General features: G+C 54.9%; 7 protein-coding genes across 7 annotated transcripts; 4 read left to right on the top strand and 3 right to left on the bottom strand.

Moving 5' to 3' along the window:
* Positions 1-53: 53 nt before the first annotated feature.
* Positions 54-2534, bottom strand: UMAG_05756 (uncharacterized protein; the record flags this gene model as incomplete). Its single annotated transcript, XM_011393193.1, has 1 exon — positions 54-2534. One exon carries the CDS (start codon positions 2532-2534, stop codon positions 54-56), a length of 2481 nt encoding a protein of 826 aa, XP_011391495.1.
* Positions 2535-3130: 596 nt separating this feature from the next.
* On the top strand, positions 3131-4125 carry UMAG_12021 (uncharacterized protein; the record flags this gene model as incomplete). Its single annotated transcript, XM_011393271.1, has 5 exons — positions 3131-3320; positions 3405-3691; positions 3778-3838; positions 3931-3974; positions 4066-4125. 5 exons carry the CDS (start codon positions 3131-3133, stop codon positions 4123-4125), a joined length of 642 nt encoding a protein of 213 aa, XP_011391573.1.
* Positions 4126-5562: 1437 nt separating this feature from the next.
* UMAG_05758 (uncharacterized protein) lies at positions 5563-8673 on the top strand (the record flags this gene model as incomplete). Its single annotated transcript, XM_011393194.1, has 1 exon — positions 5563-8673. One exon carries the CDS (start codon positions 5563-5565, stop codon positions 8671-8673), a length of 3111 nt encoding a protein of 1036 aa, XP_011391496.1.
* A 441-nt stretch (positions 8674-9114) lies between these two features.
* Positions 9115-9769, top strand: UMAG_12022 (uncharacterized protein; the record flags this gene model as incomplete). Its single annotated transcript, XM_011393272.1, has 2 exons — positions 9115-9363; positions 9446-9769. The coding sequence occupies 2 exons, from the start codon at positions 9115-9117 to the stop codon at positions 9767-9769; spliced, it is 573 nt and encodes a 190-aa protein (XP_011391574.1).
* Positions 9770-9907: 138 nt separating this feature from the next.
* Positions 9908-12214, bottom strand: UMAG_12023 (uncharacterized protein; the record flags this gene model as incomplete). Its single annotated transcript, XM_011393273.1, has 1 exon — positions 9908-12214. The coding sequence occupies one exon, from the start codon at positions 12212-12214 to the stop codon at positions 9908-9910; it is 2307 nt and encodes a 768-aa protein (XP_011391575.1).
* A 938-nt stretch (positions 12215-13152) lies between these two features.
* On the bottom strand, positions 13153-17454 carry UMAG_05760 (uncharacterized protein; the record flags this gene model as incomplete). The annotated part of the gene is made up of 1 exon (XM_011393195.1): positions 13153-17454. The coding sequence occupies one exon, from the start codon at positions 17452-17454 to the stop codon at positions 13153-13155; it is 4302 nt and encodes a 1433-aa protein (XP_011391497.1).
* Positions 17455-18430: 976 nt separating this feature from the next.
* Positions 18431-19306, top strand: UMAG_05761 (EB1-like protein; the record flags this gene model as incomplete). The annotated part of the gene is made up of 1 exon (XM_011393196.1): positions 18431-19306. The coding sequence occupies one exon, from the start codon at positions 18431-18433 to the stop codon at positions 19304-19306; it is 876 nt and encodes a 291-aa protein (XP_011391498.1).
* Positions 19307-19315: the final 9 nt, after the last annotated feature.

The raw sequence follows: 19315 nt of genomic DNA on the forward strand, positions 1-19315 counted from the left end.
CATCGTTCCGAGGTTAATTGCAAAGTGCTATGGCATGCGCAGCGCGATCGGAATCAAATCTCGTCGGTGTCGACAAACTCCCTCGCATCTGCCGTCGTTACATCCGACTGCCTTGCCTCATCTTCTTCCTCGGTCACCAGCCCGTACTCCAACTTGCCATGGATGCTTTCCTCCCAGAACGCTCTATGGTCTTTCAAGAGAATCTTCTTGAAGGAGCGAATGAACAGATTCCAATTGATCGCTTCCTCGTACTCCTGTGCCACCTTTTTTCCCACCTTTATGCATTCAGCTGCCATCGTGTACTTTTTCTCGCTGACGAGATGGTGGAGCGTAGACTCAAGCGAGTTGATTGCTGAAGTGATATCGTCCTTCTCGACCAGTTCGAAGAGATGTTTGACTGGATCGGAGAGACGTAAGAGCGTTTGCTTCAGAGCGTTTGCTGATGGCTGAGTGGCCTGCTCGATCTTCACAGAAGCTGCGACAGGGGCTGAATCGTCTTCGTCCTCAGTCGCATCAGAATCTTCGTCAAGCACAAGATTCCCACTCTGAGTGCTAGCTGTTGCGGTAGCTTCGATTCGGGGCGCTTTGCTTGCGGCCCCTGCGTCTTCGCGCGAAGCTGTTGCCACTGTCTTCGAAGACGATGATGCCATAGCTCTGTTCCGATCGTTTTCATCATTCTGCATAGCGTTAAGGGTGCGCTTCTTCCGGTCGGCGTTGCCCCGTGGCGGTATGTAGGCGATCTTGAACCTTTGGCGACACATTTGCGCTGCCTGGGTCGCTGCTGTTCTCACTTGGGAGGGCGCTTCGAGGTACTTGACCAGTTCCGGGTGAGGGCCGGGCAGATCGTTGCGGTCTGGGTGGATGAAACGCTGACGAACGGCAGTCTTGAGACCGTGGATGGCTGGATTATAGGAATCGAGCACGTCAAACCATGGATCTGGCAGCTCGAGACTGTCTACGAATGCATCCATGGCCTCCTGATCTGCTTCGTCCGGAATGTTGGGACCTTGACGCAGCTCTGTGCCATCTGTGGTGACGATTCTGTCCAGAGGAGGGAAAGGAAACCTGCGCAAGTCTTCGCGGAAAGGCGCTTTAGAGTAGAAAAAGTACTCGTTGTGCTCTTCCACTTTGGGTTTGAGCATGCCCAATTCGGGCTCGGCGCCATCCTTCCTAACAAGTCTGACTACTGCCAGCACATCCAACTCAGCCATGGCGCGAACGAGCGTCGAAATCTGGAGCTGAGACTTTATTTGTGCATGATCGGCAAAGACGTACCAGATCTGATCCATGTTATACTCTCTTCGGTAGGCGGATGCGTTGAAAAAGTGAAGGATCTCCATGCTTTTGTGCGTGTCCATGTTGCCAAAGGATTCTTCGGGGACGGGGATAAGGCTGGCACCAAGCTTCCACGCTCTCGTAAAATTTGCATCCGACTGAGGTGGAAGCGGCTCAGGCAGCTTGTTGGTGTTGGCGACAGCGGCAAGTTCATCGAGAAGGAAGAATTCTCGCTTGAGATCGGCGCGATACACGATGGATGATTCTGGTTCCTCGTCTTTGACGGGGGCTACAGGTGTCGAGGTGGGGTTGAGATGGTTGCGCCTTGCGTCTTCGCGTTTGCGCTCTTCTGCTGCCTCTGCACTTTCGCGTGCAAGCTTGGATATCTTGGACTGGGTCATTGGTCGAGCAGGGTCGGTCATCTTGTACAGACTGATAGGGATTTGAAAGGATCCATTGGAGGAGAGGTCTTCCGGATCGCCAAAGCTTAGGATGGTTTTGGACGGCGCTGGCTTTGTGATTTGCACGTTTGGCATTGAAGCTTGGGCGATGGCCGAAGCGGCGGTTGCAAATCCGGCGGTGGGAATCTGAGCCAGGAAGTTTTGCCAAAAGCGTTCGTTCTTCTGCTTGATCTTGTCTTTCGGCTCGAGCTTGATGTCGAAGTGAGGATCGTCAAAGTCGACACCAAGCAGGCGCAACGTGATGTTCTCGTCCTTGAGCTTGTTGCTGATCGCCTCCGCACCATCAAAGCCAAATTTTGATCGACCATCTGTAACGAGATAGACAGTGCGCTTCCACGTGTTCTTTTGGGACGGTTTGATGCCACCCTTTTGTGGATCGGAGGAAAGCTGAATTGCGTCGACGAGCGCAGCCAGAGGATCGGCGAGTGGCGCTTCTTGGTCCGGATGAACTGCCCGAAGGCTTTGGACCAAATCCAACGTGTCGAGTGTGGGAAGCGCGGGCCAACAGACTTCGTCGATGCCCTGGTAGTCGATGGGTGAGTCAGGGATGGAATTGTTGGTGCGTGGCGAGCCGTAGGTGATGATGCCGACGCGCGTTGTTTTGAGGCCACGAAGGATGATCTCCGCTATGCGTGACGAGACGAACTCGCAAACCCATTGCAGATTGGTGGTGGAACGAGTGCGTCGTTGCACAGATTGGTTTTCAGTGACAATGTGATCCTCAACCTGACGAGTCTCTCCCATGTGAGAAGAAATGTCAAGCGCAAAGAGCGTGAGCGTGTTGGATTCGACACTCATGACTTTATTGATGCGGATGTGGCGGCCATGACAAGGGTAGAAGGTGATGATAAGTCGGTGGTGATATTGACAATAGACCTAACGAAAGAGTCATGAGTAGGTGTTGGTTGGCTTACTCGGCTCGGCTTCGGAGCATTGAACGGCGATGAATGCGCTCACAGCCAAAAGAGTCCAACACTCGTGACTCGTGACTGTACTCGTGACTTTTTCTCGTGTCTGACAGCTGCAGCCACGGAAGAATCACGAATCACGCCCAACGGGAATCACGAAAAACTCACGACTCATGACTTGACACGGCGTCTTCTCGCTTGCGACACGCGAAGATTTCTTGAATGTTAGACCATCAATTCAACATCAGCCACGAGCGGGCCAAATTATTCATGATTCGTGGCTGTTCCTCCACTCTGTGACTCCTCACCCGGCGAACAGAGCAACACATTCCCCGCATTTTCGGCGTTGAAGCGAGGCCGGAGCGGTTATATTCAGCGTTTTGCGTTCAAGGCAACCGTGAACGTAACGTTGGGTGGATATTTTCTTGCCCAATTCACACCATATCCCATTGACCATTATTGGCCTCTGTGTCGCTTGAATCAACCATGGCAGCCGCAGCTTTCCGCACAGCTCGTATCGAGCTTGCCAAGACTGCTTTCTTCCTATGCGATATGCAAGAGAGATTCAAGACGGTCATCTCCAACTTCGACCTCATCACACAGACTTCGGCTCGCATGCTCAAGGCGGCCAAGATCCTCGACGTGCCTGTATTCACCACCGAGCAGAACCCCAAAGGTATGCTAGACATTTTGAAGCTGCCAGAGTAAATGCTGTAAACGCATTACTGACTTTGTCATCGGTGCAAACTCTCCTCTGTAGCGCTTGGAGCCACCGTCTCGCCGTTGAGCGATTTGCTCAAAGACCTTCCACAAATCTCAGCTGCTGCAGTGCATCCAAAGACAAAATTCAGCATGGATCTTCCCGATATCACCGACAAGTGGCTCCAGAGCGCTGGAGATATCAAGCATGTTGTCATCTTTGGTATTGAGTCGCACGTCTGCGTCCTCCAGACTACCCTCGATCTGCTCGATCGAGGTATCCAGGTGCATGTCATCAAGGACGGGGTATCTAGCTGCAATGTTGGTGAGATTGATGTTGCTCTCGAGGTGAGTAGGGCTTCTTTCTTCTAGGGAGCATTGTCTTGATGCCTTTGCTGACGGTACTTGGCTTTTCGACGATCGTATCATGGCAGAGAATGCGGAATTCGGGTGCTCAGATTACGACGTCAGAGTCTGTGCTCTTTCAGATGCTCGGTGAGTCCCTTCTTTGGCATTTCTTCGCCTCCATCAAGAGTTTGGATGCGGCTGACACGCCATTGCTTGTATCTGCCTCGGTGATGCCGCAGTTGATGCGTCTCATCCCAAGTTTAAGGCTATTTCTGGTCTCATCGTAAGTTGCTGCATGCTGGATGTAAGTGTAGGAGCCTGAGCTAAAGTCCAAGACAGCTGACAGCCGCCTGTTCTGTTGTTCATATTCACAGAAAGAGGAAAAGCAGCAGATCAAGGATGCCGTCAACACTCTGGGACTGGCCAAGTACTAGTCCGCTTCATTCGCCTGTCGGGGTGCCTGCATCTGCCTACAATCTCATCAAAATCAGCTATACGCATGCTTGGAAAGTGTATCGCCCCTCTGAAAGCATTTGCTCATGACCAGGTCAACGTTGAGACAAATCACGAATCACGAATTTTGGCAGAGACGTTCGCGCTACATGATGCGCAATCGTGAATCGTGAATGCTACATGCGTGATGCACGGTGCATGGTGAACGGTGCGAGCCAAAAATTGTTAGACCTCTTCTCCTACACTCTCGCATCGAACCCGTGTGCAGCGGACAGACTCACGACTGGTGACTTCACGTGAGGCACCAGACAAAGACGCCAAAAAGCGCAAAAACGAGTCGCGTCGCGCACACAGTCAGAAAAAGCGCGCGTAGGATGACAGACAATCCACCAGAATGACCAGCCAGTATGTGTGATTCTGACGCGTGGCCTTGAGGCAATCGCCCCAACCAACGTTAAGAAGATCTGAGGGAGGTTTACAGGGAAAGGCAAAACCCTGTGCAGCTAGAGAGTCGGAAGGAGCAATCCGAATGGGCTTCTGCAGCCATCAAACAACGGGCCGCCCGAAAAGTGATCGTAAAGGCTCGTAAAAGCCCTTATGGACTCGCACGGTCGCGCAAGCAACGCCTCTCTTCAGAGCGTACAGTACTGTACACGGCACGACAAGCCGATTGTGTGGGAAAGAAAAGGTCTCGGGCGAATGAAATATAACGACACTTGAGTTCAGCCGTGTATATCATTTCGGAACTTGACCGTTGACCAGTGACGAGTAAAAGAAACGTGCCGCAAAAGAGGCGTCATGAAAAACGGCCATGTTAATCCAACCTACGAAAGAGGCTCGTTCAACGCAACAGGCGCGCTGTATTACCGTGTCACTTACCTGTGACAACGTACATTCGTGATTCACGATGGGCTCGCTTGCAAGGGTCTCTCTTGTGGCGTAGTATTCTCAACTTATCATCATTGCTTAAGTCATCGTGTATTATAATCGTGAATCAATCACGAATCACGAATGGTGTTGATGGTTAACTTAACTCATAACAAATCACGAATGTTGTGTTTTTTCTCTGTGTTGTCACTCGTGACTTGTCTGTCTTTGCTTCTCAAAATTCCCGAGCAGGTGCTGCTTTGGCACAGACAAACCCACTCCTGACTCTGATCCATCATCGCCGCCATCGCTCGCCTCTTCCGGCCGTCATCGATCGACTTTTGCTTTCTTTTCGAGCGATTCAAGGCGCGTCAAAGTCGCAACAGTCGTGAGTGTCACCACACCCACTTCTGTTTGCAAGAGAAGGGCACCGATCTTGCTTAGCACTTCCAAGGTCCATGCCGATGACAGCCGTGTCAAGCTAGACGGAGTAGCCCATTACCAATTGCATCCTACTTCGTCACGAGTCATCGTTTGCCCTCGTCACAGTCATGATTGTCATCAATATCCCTGTCGACTGCGAAGTCTCGCTCCCACCAGAGCCACGCCCGCGACCCAAACTGGACAACGCTGCTCCTTCGCTCCAAGAGTCTTCTGCTGCCTCGTCAGGTTCCATTACACCTTTGTCTGGCTCAGATTCCTCGACTCGTCGTCTATCTCGTCGTGTTCAGAGTATGGCTGTCGCCCATTTGGTGCGCGGCGACTCCCCTAAGCCTTCTCAAGTTGTAGCTTCGTCATCCCCAGCGAGCAGCTCTACCTCTGATCTCAAAGCGCTCAAGTATGATCTCCCCGCCGACATCACCGCTCCGCCCTTTGCTCAACCGTCCAAGGATGTAGACCGCGACCTTGCCCGACTGTATGAAGCCGTTTCTGGTGCACGTCGCATTGCTGTCATTTGTGGCGCTGGTATCTCTGTCTCTGCCCCGGCCAACATTCCCGACTTTCGCTCGGCGCATGGTCTCTTCAAAAAGCTCAAGGAGAAGCACCCTACCGCTGGGCTCTCTTCCGGCAAAGACCTCTTCGACGCGCGTCTTTTCAGCTCCGAGTCTACTTCGGCTCTCTTCTACTCGATGGTAGCCGAACTCAAGAGGCTCGCCGATGAGGCCGAGCCTACCATTTTTCATCGCTTTCTCAAACGCCTTGATGACGAAGGTCGGCTTCAGCGGGTTTATACCCAGAACATTGATGGACTTGAGGAAAAAGCTGGCCTCACTTTCGGGCTTGGTGAAGCCGGCGATTCTACCACCACCGTTCGCGCTCTCGGCAAACGCAAGAGACTCGGCTCGGCTTCCTTCTCGCGCTCTAAATCCGACTCGCACCTCCTCTTTTCCCAAAGGCAGCAAGAGCAAGACAAGCAGAACAGACCCATGTTTCCACGTACCATCCCACTCCACGGCACGCTTCAGACGCTCACTTGTGCCTTGTGCAACCACAAGCTCATGCTTGGCAACACGGTCCATCATAAGGCCGATCACCGAGACATGTCGCCTTTCTCGCGCGAAGGCTCGGCCTCTCTTGGCCACGAGGAGAGCAAGCACGCCATGGAGCTGCTCCAGAATGGCGAGGCGGTTCCTTGCCCACGATGCCAGACCGCCGACGAAGTTCGTACAAGCAATGGTATGCGCTCGCGAGGTGTAGGAAGAATGAAGGTCGACATTGTACTCTATGGAGGACAGAACGAGGGCGCAGAACGCGTCGGTCAGTGCCTTCAGAGGGACATTCTCGGTCTCCGAGACCCAAACGAGCCACCTGTGCCCGAGTCTGCCGCGGAGACGCGCGCTCGTGAACGCAGAGAAGCTAAAGAAGCTGCCAAACTCAAACTAGAGATACAACAGCAGCAGCAGATGGAGCTCAAGCAAGAGCGAGAGAGGGCACAAGCCGATTTGAGCGTCGACTCAGAAGGCATGGTTGATTCCGAGCTTGGCACCTTGATGCCCGCCGAGGACTCCAAGGACGACATTCTGGCCAGGGCTTTCGCAGAGGAGGGGGATGGTGACCACAGCGTACCCAGCAATGCGCAATCGGCCAGGAGCATCACCAACACAGAACGCGTCACGGCGGCCAAGAAGAAAGCCACACGACCGCCTAGGTTGAAGCCACTGCCCCCAGATCTTCTCATCGTAGCCGGTACCAGTCTCAAGGTTCCAGGAACCAAACGAATCGTCCGAGAGTTTGCCAAAGCTTGTCACGCACAAGATGAGTGGCTCATCTATTCTTCCGAGGACGAGGATGAGAGCAGCACAGCCGAGGATGGTTCGGGCAAAAAGGCAAAAGCAACCCGTAACGAGCCAAACAAAGATCGTCGCTCCAATGGTCCAGCAGATAAGCTCGACGTGGACGAGGGTGAAGTGGATGAGGATGAGGAGCCCGAGATCCACAATCCTAACTGTCCCATCCGTACCATTCTGTTCAACTACGACTTTCCGAACCCGGCTCGCGAGTGGGAGGATGTGTTTGACGTATGGATCCAGGGCGACCTTCAGCGTGCAGCGCTCTCATTGTTTCCTCGCAAAAAGGTGGACGACGATGCTCCTGCTGAGGCCAAAGCCATCGAGCAGATCGTTGGCAGCCATACATGGGACAAGTTCAAGGACTATCTTGAGGAACAGAGAAAGCTCGCCAAGAAGGAAAAAAAGAAAGCCACTGTGGCATCCTCTTGCATCGCCAATCCAGGCAATCGCAAGGGCAAGATGGGGAGGACCATGTCGGCTGCCGCCAAAATGGAAGGCGTTGGTGTCGCTTCTTGCACCGATTCGACCCCAACTCTTGCAGCAACTTTGTTACAGACACAATCGGGCAAGGCGGCGGCGGCGGCGGCGGCGGCGGCAGCGAGGTCAAAAGCAGCAAAAGCGAGGAGTCGGTCAGAGTCGCCAGCCAAGAAACGTGCTGGTACCACCGCCAACAGTGGTGCCAAGCGCACTCTGACTGGCGCAAACGGCCAAGGACTCAGACGTAGCAACAGCAAAACGAGCAATCCTTTTCTCGCGGCTGCTACATCCAACGCTGATGTCGAGATCATCAATATTTCAGACGACGACGAGGAAATCAACGAGGAGGAGCGATCCGGACGCTCGCAAAGCAAACAGCGTGACGGCGGCACATGGAACAAGAGGAGAAAAGAGCAGCTATCGGCGGTGACGGAGGTGGAATCCGATGCGACCATCGAGATCATCACGATTTCGGAGGATGATGACGAGAGTCTGCAGCGCTCGCAGGGAAAAGAGCGTGACGGTGGCACATTCAAGAGGAGGAAGGAGCAGCTGCCATCGTCGTGTCGAAAAACAGGGATGGCTGCTCCTCGTTTCAAAACTCGTAGCTTGTCGCGAAGCGTCAACATGCCTGAATCGCAGAGTTCGCAGCAACAGCTGATGGTGCTCTCCGAGAATGCAGCCGTCGGCAATCGAACCACCAGACTCAACGTCAAGGATGTCGCGGTAGGTGTCAAATCTTTGACAGTCTATGGCGCCATTTCAACAGCCGCGTCAGTCAAAGGCAGGCCTCAACGAAGCCTTGCGATCAGTGCGGCAGCAGCAACGACTCCAGCGGGAGCGCGAAGTATGAGCTGGACTAGAACTCAGAGCGAGACGGCTGCTTGTCTTTGAGCGCATATAGTGCGGAATGTATGCATGATGTGTGTTCGATGGGCTTTCTGCCGGCCTGCTTGTGCGTCTGTACGAAACAGATACCTGAACGGATGAGGTGAGATGGGCGAGTTCTGAGCAGAGTCGATGCTATTCCAAGGAGGATTAACGATTCACGATTCGTGCACGGTGCGTCGTGAATCATCACAATTCCGAATCACGAAATGTGGAGTCGTCGAGTGGAGAAATCCACGCGAAAAAAGGGTGCGATTAATCAGTCGACGTTAGGTTGAGAAAAACAAGCCGAATCACGAATCGTGAATCACGAATGGGGAAACACTCGTCCCTCACGATTCGTGATTGCGCTTATCAAGGCGCGATGGAGCTCGGTTTGCACGTAAACCTCATCTAGCGCCACACGATACACTGACGAGAGTATTGCATCTGCGCCAATCGCAGAGTATGGACGCATCCAAGAGTGCGGCATTGGCGGGGGGATCGGAGTTGCCAGCGGCAGGAGGGGCGATGCGGACGGACCAGGCGGTCGGTGGCGAGGTGTGCGTTGACTGTCAACCGGACGCCAGTGGCTCTACGGATGCTGTTGGGGTGAGCACGTTCAACGCCGAGGAAAAGCAAGACCTGATGGATGCGAGCACGTTCATCCCGCCACTCGACCACTCTAATCTTCCTACTCCACTGGTGGTTGTCGAGGTACGTTGATCTTGAGCCTAGTCTCAACCGTGAACGCGCAACGTCCAATGTCCAAAGCTGACCCCTCTCCGGTGTACAACAGTACTGCCAACGATGCAAATTCGGGCTGCGCGCCAACTGGATTTCGCAAGAACTACTGTCCACATTTGCTCCGCAACCCGCTTCGCATACCGGCGCATCCGCCAACATCGCTTCAGTCATGTTGGTCCCCAAGGTCGACCCTCCGTCCGCCGGCAGATTCCGAGTCTGGTTCCTAGCGCCCGCACTCCAGTCCAACCACCCCGGCTTGCAGCTCGTCTGGGATCGCAAAGTTCACGCCGGTTTCCCAGAGATGAAGGTCTTGAAGCAGAAAGTGCGCGACTTGATCAATCCCAATTTCGACTTAGGACACAGCGATACGAAATGAATACCCTGCTTACCTTCCTACCCAGCTACACACACACACACACACACACACAGAGTGCCGCGGCGGTTGAAGAAAATGACCATTGGCAGCACAAGATATAGCACGCCTGAGATGCGATGGTGAGTGACTCTGGTACGCTCACATGGCACTCCTAGCGTAATTCCTCCTGGGTGCCTGTACGCCCTTCTTCTTGGTCACCCAACCCATGGCGCTCGTGATGCCTCGCAACAGATCCGGCCTGTACCTTGCCGCGCACACCACCACACCCACGCTCGCGCCAAACGTCATCCTCTCGGCCCACAGCGCCGTCTGTTGTCCCTCGGACAGCCAGCCTGGCTTGGCACTCTCCACCATGGCGAACAGCGCCCTCGGTGCCACATAGAGAGCCATCTCGGCACGCTTGCGCTTCTCCTCGATAAAGATGCTGAAGCCACAAGCGATGCTGCCGATAGCTGGGCCTATGCCCGCATCCCAAAAGTTGAATGGTACCCCAGGGAACAGACGAGGTAACACCACCGACCGCGCCAGACAGATTGGAAACCAGTTGCCCACAATGTAGGTCGCCAGGAACGCCGCCGATCGCGCTGCACCGGTGACCACTTTGAGCAGATTGGCGAGCGGTTCACGCATGAATCCGCTTGGATTGAAGAGCAGCCGCGGTAGCAGGTGCACGGGCAGGTAGATGGCCATGCTCATTCTCCATCCTCGAATCCAACGGTAGAGCGCATTCTTGTAGCAGTTTCCACCGCCAGTTCCACAATGCACCAGCTCGCACGGCATACCACCCATCTCTCCCCTACCCCTCGGACCTGTCGCTCCATGCAGTACGAACCCTTGACTGCTCTGATCCGCATTCTTGGCCCTAGCCTCTTGGATCATCGCCTTGGCCTCGGCCGCCGTGTTGGGCAACCGGGTGGGATCACCCCATTCGTACGGATGCCCCAAAGCCTCGGATAGACTGCCCAACAAGTGTACGCTCTCTGGCGTCATGGCTTTGCTCTGGTAGTTCCATACCAGCGGCTTGCTGTTTCGGATGCATCGGAGCGCCAGCAGCAGTCTCTCGTCCATGGTAGCTAGGTTGGTGATCCACTTGACATAGGTAGGCGGCAAGCGTTCCGGGTGGTAGAACCACGCCCACATGATCTGCGCGCAACAGACGACAAAGATGAGTCCTTCCGCTTGGTTGGCTGCTCCTGAAGCCAGGCACGAGAGAAGCGTGCGCGACGAGGGCTGAGCAGCAGATGCATTGAGACGAGCTTTGTGCGGCGAAGCAGGAGCGGCCAGCGCGCGGACGAGCGTGTCCATTCCTCGGACTAGCGCAAAGAGAGTGAGGTCGATCGTGGGACTCGGCCGACCCAGTGCGGGTTTTCGACGGCTCTTGTTGGCATTACCCAGCGAAGGCGACGCAAATTGTGGGGCAAATGGCTGAGTGGGTGAAGCGGGTGGAGCTACCGCTTGGTCCGGCTCTGCCGGCTCTGCTGCCGAGGACGAGAGCTTGGGGAGCGGTTGGCGCGTCGCCAAGGGAGAAGTGGGATTTGGATCGTATCTTCCATCGGGACTGGCGCCTCCACCGCTCAAATTGGCACCAGCAGCCAGGGACAGTTGCGGACTTGGCGTTCCCGGAATGGTCAAACTGGTCAACCTGCTCAAGAAATGGCCTGCAGGAGCCAGACTAGCTATTCTCGGCATCGCGCCGCCAGCGCTTCTTCTTCCCAAAAAGCCCAAGCTACTGGGTCTCAAACTCCTCGGAATCCAGCTAGGTGTTGTATCGATGGTCAACATGGGGGGCACGCCTGTGGACGCTGCTGCTGCGGCGGCGGCGGAAGAGGCATTTTTGTTGTGCAATGCGGCTGCGCTCTGGTGTTGAAGCATCATCATGGCTAGTGCTGAGCTGAGCGACGAGGCGACAAAGGTCGAGCTGATGCGTGCGTAGGATAGAGCTCGGAGCGTGTGTGCTTGCGACGAGCAAGGCGAGGCGAGTTTGAGCGCGTAGTATTTTGCGATGGGCCACCAAACGAGCATCTCGGAGATGCGCCAACCTGCCATTGCGAGGAAGCAGCTGATGGCCATTCCATTGGGACCGAGAGCTGCGACCAACGCTCTGCCGATGGCTTGCAGCAGTGTAGGCAAACGATAGAGGCTGGAGAGGATGGGTTTGACGGAATCAAGCACATGTCGTCGCTTGTGAGGCAAGTGGTGGAGCTCGCCAGACTCCTTGGCAATACGACGTTCCTCGAGTAGACGCTTTTCGGACGCGCGGATGCGTTTGAGTTCGGTCGTGATAAACCTGATGAGCGCCTTGAGGATGGCGGGGAGGATGTCCATGATGTAGCCGAGCGCATACGCCTTGATCGCCGGAAGAAAAAGCGATTCGAGCTGATCGCGAGCCACGATGCGCGCAGGCGTCGAGGCTGCGCCGCCCCGCAAGGTGGAAGCGACGGCCATGGTGAGTGTGTATGTGTGGGAATTTGAGTTGGTGGTGGTGGTAGTGACCGAGCGAAGCGAGCTTGTTGATCACGCTCAGCAGCAGTCACAGAGTGGGAGAGTGTGTAGGTACAGCGTGAGTACCGTGGACTGCTGGCGGCTATGGCTTTCAACCGTGAAATTGGCTGCAGGCGTGCTGTCATACGTGATAAGCGTGCAGCTATGCATGCCAAACTCACACACGACAAGTTCACTGTCCCGCGCCGTGTACTGTGTGCAAAGCAGCCCCGAATCCCGAATCCCGAATCCCGAATTGCAAATCGGCACAGGAAGCACGGAACGGGCAACACGCTCGTGGCTTCAGCTTCAAAGCCACGCCAATAATCACGAATCACGAATCACGAATCACGAATCACGAATCACGAATCACGAATCACGAATCGCAATCGTGAATCCCAATCCCGGCTACCAAAGCTAATAATAAATCACGAATTAGTTAGCGGGAACATGCACAAAGTGAGACACGAGAATCTTCTTGGTGCTTGCATTCACCAATTCACGATTCACAATTCGTGCATTTATGAATTATTGTGTACTGTGTACTTTGAGTGGTGAATGGTGAATCGAAGCGCACATGTACAGTCGCGAGTCTGTACCGTACACTTTGGCTTGACTCAACTGTGATCGACTGCGCTTGGATGCGCGCCAGCTTGCTGGTTCTTGGCGGTGCTCCTTTGTGTTTTGCGTAGGACCCTTGCTATCGCTTCAAGCTGCGCGGCTGCGCGACATTCACCGCAAAGCTGATCAACAATCGTGAATCGTGAATCGTGAATCAGACCAGACAAATCTGGATCTGGCCATGCGAAAACAGCTGGTCTCGCTCGCTGCTGAACTCAACACTTTTCGACATGATGCTCGTTCGCGATAACAATGCGCTTACCCACATTCGGGATTCGTGATTATGCTCGCGACTGTGATGCTCTTGTTGAAGCGCGTTGGACCAATGAATCGTCCTCATCCACCACTGTGAACTGGTGCCTAGCCACCATCACGGCAACGCGCTTGATTCGGCTCTTTCTCCTCTTCTTGACCGGCTTGTGCAGCAACCTCTTGCCGACCGGAGAAGAGCTCGCGATATCGGCGAGACGGTCTCGAGCTTCGCGTTTCGGTGAATCGGCGTGATCCAAGCGCAACAACTTGTCCGTGTTCAGCTTGGCTCGGGCTGCGTTGAGCATGCTGCGTTGGGTCGAGCGTGGGCTGACAAGCTCAAAGCTCTGACTCGTATTGCCTGGAGCGTCGAGCGATAGATGGAGGGGAGAAGAGGACCAAATTCCCTCGTTTAGACCGAGCTCACCGAGACGTCGCATGGCCGATTCAGGCGAGGCTTGCAACTCGCTTGGCGGTTGGCTTGCCGATGAGCTAAAGAAGCTTCGAGTCGTCATTCGGTTGGTGGCAGCTGCTGCGCTCGTATCGTGCGACGCTCGACGTTGCGCTGCCACTCGGCGTCGATTGGTGCTCCTTGGCGTGACAAAAGGTAGCGGCTTCTCTTCAACTCGTCCCCCTTGTTGAGCTTGAGCGCGTTCGTCTACGCCATCGTCTATCGAATCAGTCGACCGCGTCACGTCCCCGCACCAGCTCCCTACCGCCTCTTCCTCCTGCGCTCTACAGCCCAATGATATCGGCAAGCCCAAATGTACACGCTCCTCATCCACCGTACTTTCGGCGCTCTCGCGATTCGACTTGCTCGAACTGGCTCCACTGTTGGCTCTGAAACTTGATGCGCGCAGCGTCGTCGCTACTTCGGTCACCTCGTCAATCCGAGATAGAGTCTTATGCGGAAATAACACCTCGTGCTCAAGAAGCAGTTTCTTCACGCGTTGTTCTTCCGCTTCGCGTTGTTGCAACAATGTTTCCCGAGATGTCCTTGACTCGACATGTTCCACTGTCAGCTCGCCTTCGGCTTCTTCCTCTAGCACTGTATCGAGGAATGGTGCGCGCGCGACGATGCGTCTCGTGTCGAACCCCATCAGTTGTGCATCCTCCAGATCGACAGCTTCGTACATGTGGTCCCGGCTGAGTGGCGCCTCTGAGTGCAGGTCGGAGCTGTGCGATCGATCCCAAATCTCGTTGACTGTTACATCGGCCAGATCGACCTCATCGAGCAAAGAGTCGTGTGCACTCAGTGGATGCAGTGGGCTGGCTTGATCAGCGTCGGGCGCGCCTGTCGAGGTGTTGGATATGCACGAATACGAGTCGACGGGATCCTCGAGCATCTCCTCGATTGTATCGCCACATTCAGCATCCGACATATCCATAATCGAGTCTGCGCGCGACGCATTCCGTCTATGCGTCTTGTTTGTGCCGTCCAGCATCACGCTCGGAGACGTACCACTCGCTTGATCGACCAAGCCCCTCCGGCTCGTCTCACAAGCCGACGGCGATGCCGTAAAGCTGTATTCCATCAAAGACCTACACGTCCCCGAGCTCGTCGACGGCGAGCTATCCACCGCATCCCGCTTCCTCAGCATGCTCAACTCGATCCCGAACGCCGAAGCGAAGGTTCGACTGCGCATCTTTTTCACCTGCGGCGACTCGCCAGTGCAAGATGCGACACTGCTTGTGCGTCGCAGCGATCGGATACGACTCGAGATGCTCGACAACGATAGTGTGCTTGATGTAGATGCGTTGCGTGCTAGATCGGTTTGAGCCGAGTGTGCCATTGAATCGTCTGGCTCTGCAAGCGCATCAGTTGCATCGACTGTAGCGCTGCGATGCGACGACAAGCACGTACGTGAGCCGAGTTGGGACGTGGCGGTGCAGAACTCCGAGGTTTCGTTGGAATGAATGATGATTGTCTGGTCTCGCGAGTTGGCCGAATCCAATCCTCTGACGTGGTGAGCTGCGATGGATTCGTATCCTTTGGAGGATTGATTGGCGCTCGCACTCAACGCTCCACCGGCTTGGTTGTTGCAGGTATCCGTGCGTGCATTGCCACGCACCATGTCCATGATCTCGGAAAAAAGTCTCGAAGCACTGTGACTGGTGCGCATGCTGTGCGAATCGTGGCTGCAAGAAAATCCTCGAGACGGCGTGCATTCTGGACTCACCTGAATACACGTATGGGTGGAGTCGGATGCAGCGAGCTGGCGTTTGGTCGGAGACGCTAGCTCGGCGTGGTCGTATAGCGCTTCCTCGTCAGGTCGCAGACGTGCACTCCCAGGTGTATCGTCCATATCGAGGATCACATCGGTCAGTGGCGCGTCAGCACTTGCCCGCGATGCAAAGCTGGGTCCATCGCTTCGTCCGTCGCGCTCCAAAGTGCAGAGCCACGTCGTCAACGAAGCAGTCTGCGCTTCTTGCACAGCGTCTTGTGAAGTAAAGCATGTTTGCTCGCTATCACACGTTTCTTGTCCCTCAACATGCGGTAAGTGCAATAACTCTCCCGCTGATTCCGACACGGCGGTACGGAAGTTGGACTTGATTGCTCTGCCAGTGCGCGCATTCAGGCGTCCGGATCGGTGCTGGAGCCCATTCGGAAGAACCTCGAGCTTCGGTTTTGGATTGAGCATCAAATTGAGGCCGCGCACGAAACTGCTTCGCGGCGCGACGACCCGATCGCCACTCACTCTACCCGCCGTCCAATGCTTGGACAGATACGGGACGCTTCTCGCCGACGAGATGCTCTGACGATGCTTGGCTGCAAATGCAAATGCAAATGCGCTCGAGCTCGATCGCGCGCCCGTGTCGAGATCAAGATGGCCGTAGCCGTTTAGCTCTGACTCGAGTGGGCACGAATGCGAGCGCAAGTGCGATCGACGATTTCGAATGCATTGTGGCGTGTCGATCACCATGACCGCCGACGCTGACGACGACGAGGTCGAGGTGCGTGTGCTAGCAGCTGCATTGTTAATTTCAGCTACTTGTGCTCGTGTCACGTCGCAGTGCTCCGGATTGTGGCGAGTCTTTGAACACCCCAGCGCGATTTCTCTTAGCAACGCAATCGCAGCCGGTAAGCAAAACGATGCCAGCAGGACGAAATTCTGCTGCATGCCAATGTGCATCCATAGCGCTGCGCTCAACAGAGCGATTGGAATCCAAAGAGATGCCAACCCAGCGGGAAGTTGACTGAACCACTCTGGTGCACCACGCTGTCCGCCGACGCGTCCGTCTTGGCCATCGTCTGACCTTTTTTGAAGCAACACATCTTGCGTCGCCGATCGACTCATCGCGGAAGCCGATCGACGTGTATCGTCGAAAAGCACACGAGAAGCCAGCGACCCGCTCGTTGATTTCGCATCTGCACTCTGCGCAAGATCTACTCTCGACGCACCGAGCCCGAGCCCATTGAACGCGTCTCGAGAGGTGATCGAACACGTCGATCCAACGCGGTACGGGTTGGCCGACGAAGCCGCCGCCGATGCATATCCCTGCGAACCAGGCGCGACTTGATCTGCGGTCCGACGTGAGCCAGCCGTCTCACCCAGCAGACGGTGTACCATCTCGGGTCCATAGTCGATGCTTGCCTCGTGCTCGCGCGACGGTCCAAAGTCGGTTAAATGCGTGCGCATATCGAGCTCAATGTGTCGTGTCCATGCCTCAGGCTGTGTGTGAATCAGAAGCGATAAGCTCGGAGCTCGAGCTGCAACGATCGATGTTCGATACGACCGGACCGGGGTGAGAATCTTGTTGTTGGTTGATGATCTAGCCAGGATGATGAGACCAGCGGTGGCGAGCGAAGCGAAAACGATTTGGCTTGTGACCATGATGATCTTGATCTCATGTATATTTGCACAAGTCGAGCTGGTTCGAGTGACCGACGAGCAGCCGACCAGAGACGCGATAGTGGAAAGTGCGACTACGAGCGCCATGGTTGTCACAGCGATCGAGACGCGCCACGCGCTCCTAGTGCAGCGAAAGCCTGCTGCTAGAGCGCCAAGTATCGCCGGTCTCAGCACCATGACCGAGGCAGTAGCGAAAACCGTCGCGGCCGAGCTCAAGGCTCTATGGCCAATTGCGTCGCCGCTTGCACTATGCGCGTAGCGAACAAACACTGGCGTGACCGCGAGTAAAAGCAAAGCGTCCAGCAGACACAGTACTAAGTGCAAGCGCTCCCATACGTCGAAAGCATGCCAACGCGACGCTATGCTACTGCGGGCAACGTCTCGCAGAGACGCGCGCAAGATGCTCGTTGCTACACCCAGCAGCACGACCAAGCTCGAGCCAACGCTGAGCAAGATGAGGACGACGACGAGTACAGTCATGCTTAGACTTGTGCCGTTGGAGGTGGTCGTGAGTGCACCACGATGAGATTCAAGATTGTTTGTGTCCGAGACACAGTCGACACAGATGAGCCATGCACACCGAATGAAACACCCACCTTGTCCGAGCCAGCTCAAACCCGTCCGAAGCTCGACAGAGAGAGTTCAGTTTCATATGCGCACCACTGCGAGCTGCTCGTCACTCACCACTCTGCACAGTCACATGCAAACACATGCTCGCGCACCGGAAGCTGTCGGCATCGTCACGTGCACTGTGTAACTCGTGACTGTCTGAGCTTGTCCGTCCATTTCCAGCTCGCCAATGGGTCTTTTTCAATCAGAGTTGTCAGATGGACGTGTAACGATGCAGTGTTGGACAAGCGAGCAGCGAGGGCAGCGTCAGCGAGCGCGAGGCAGTTTGAGGCAGCCGAGAGCCAAGAGCCGAGAGTAGAAAGCGTGTCGGTCTGAGACGCGTCGGTGCTGATCATAGATATTCATCAATAATAATTTCACGATTCGTCGCTCAAAAAGCGACGTTTCGGCCGACAAGCGTAAAGGCGGAGCAACAGAACAACACACCAACACACCCACCCACACAAACACTCGTGACTGTGTGACACACGCGCACAACGCACAACGCACAACCGTACTGTATTTTATTTGAATTTTGGCCACTCAACGTGACGCAGCAATCGTGAATCACAAGCACTTACGCCTGAATCACGAATCGTGAATCATGAAGCCGTCAGCGTCAAGTGGCGCTGTGTAGTTTTTCTCTGCTCCAAGCAAGAAGCACGAGGATCAAAGCACATTGCTCAAAGCACATTGCTCAAAGCACATTGCACCTTGGTGATTCACGAATTCTAATTCGGAATGCATTCCCATTCCCATTCCCATTCGTGATCCTCGTTTGCCATCACCATTACCATCGACAACATCCAACACACATTTGCATAAGCTTATTCGGGCTGGTTGCATCATGGGTGAATCACGTACGGAGCTGATCCACTGGATCAACGAATTGCTCGGCTTCTCGTATACCAAGGTCGAACAGTGTGGTTCCGGTGCAGCGTACGCACAAATCATCGATTCGATCTACTACAACGTGCCGCTCGCCAAGATCAAGTTTGACGCCAAACACGACTATGAATACATCAACAATTTCAAGGTACTGCAAGAAGCGTTCAAGCGCAACCGCATCGACAAGCCTATTCCGGTTGATCGACTGATCCGGTGCAAGATGCAGGATAACCTCGAGTTTCTGCAGTGGTTGAAGAGGTACTGGGATCAGAACTTCTCGGGAGAGATGTACGATGCCGAGGCGAGGAGGGGGGGTGTTGGAGCTGCACCACCGCCGCTGGTGGGAGCGGTGAGTGTGGGCGCTGCTCGATCGACGGGCGCTGCGAGAGCTGCGCCAAGTGCGCAAGCTGCCACTAGCAGGTCTAGCGCGCGAGCTCCGCCAGCAGCTGCTTCCACCACAAGACGACCGCTCGGTGGAGCACCAGCCAGGGCACCAGCAGCCTCAGCAGCTTCGGTTCCCAACGAAACTATCCAGGCTCTCACAGCTCAGATGGACGAGATGAAGGTTTCCGTCGACTCACTCGAAGCCGAACGCGATTTCTACTTTGCAAAACTGAGGGACATTGAGATCCTCGTACAGGAGCGCTTGGGCGTATTGGCCGAACAGTTTCCAGCCCCGAGCGAGGACGACGACCCGGAGGGCTTGCATGTCGGAAGCGAGGAGCAGGAAAGTTTGAAGCAGATCCAGGCCATCTTGTACAGTACCGAGGAAGGCTTCGAGTTGCCAGAGGGCGGCGACGAATTGGTGCAGCCGGACGAGGATGAGATGTTCTAACAGCGCGTA

This window comes from Mycosarcoma maydis, chromosome 16, assembly GCF_000328475.2.
Source record: "Mycosarcoma maydis chromosome 16, whole genome shotgun sequence".
Classification (NCBI taxonomy): domain Eukaryota; kingdom Fungi; phylum Basidiomycota; class Ustilaginomycetes; order Ustilaginales; genus Mycosarcoma; species Mycosarcoma maydis.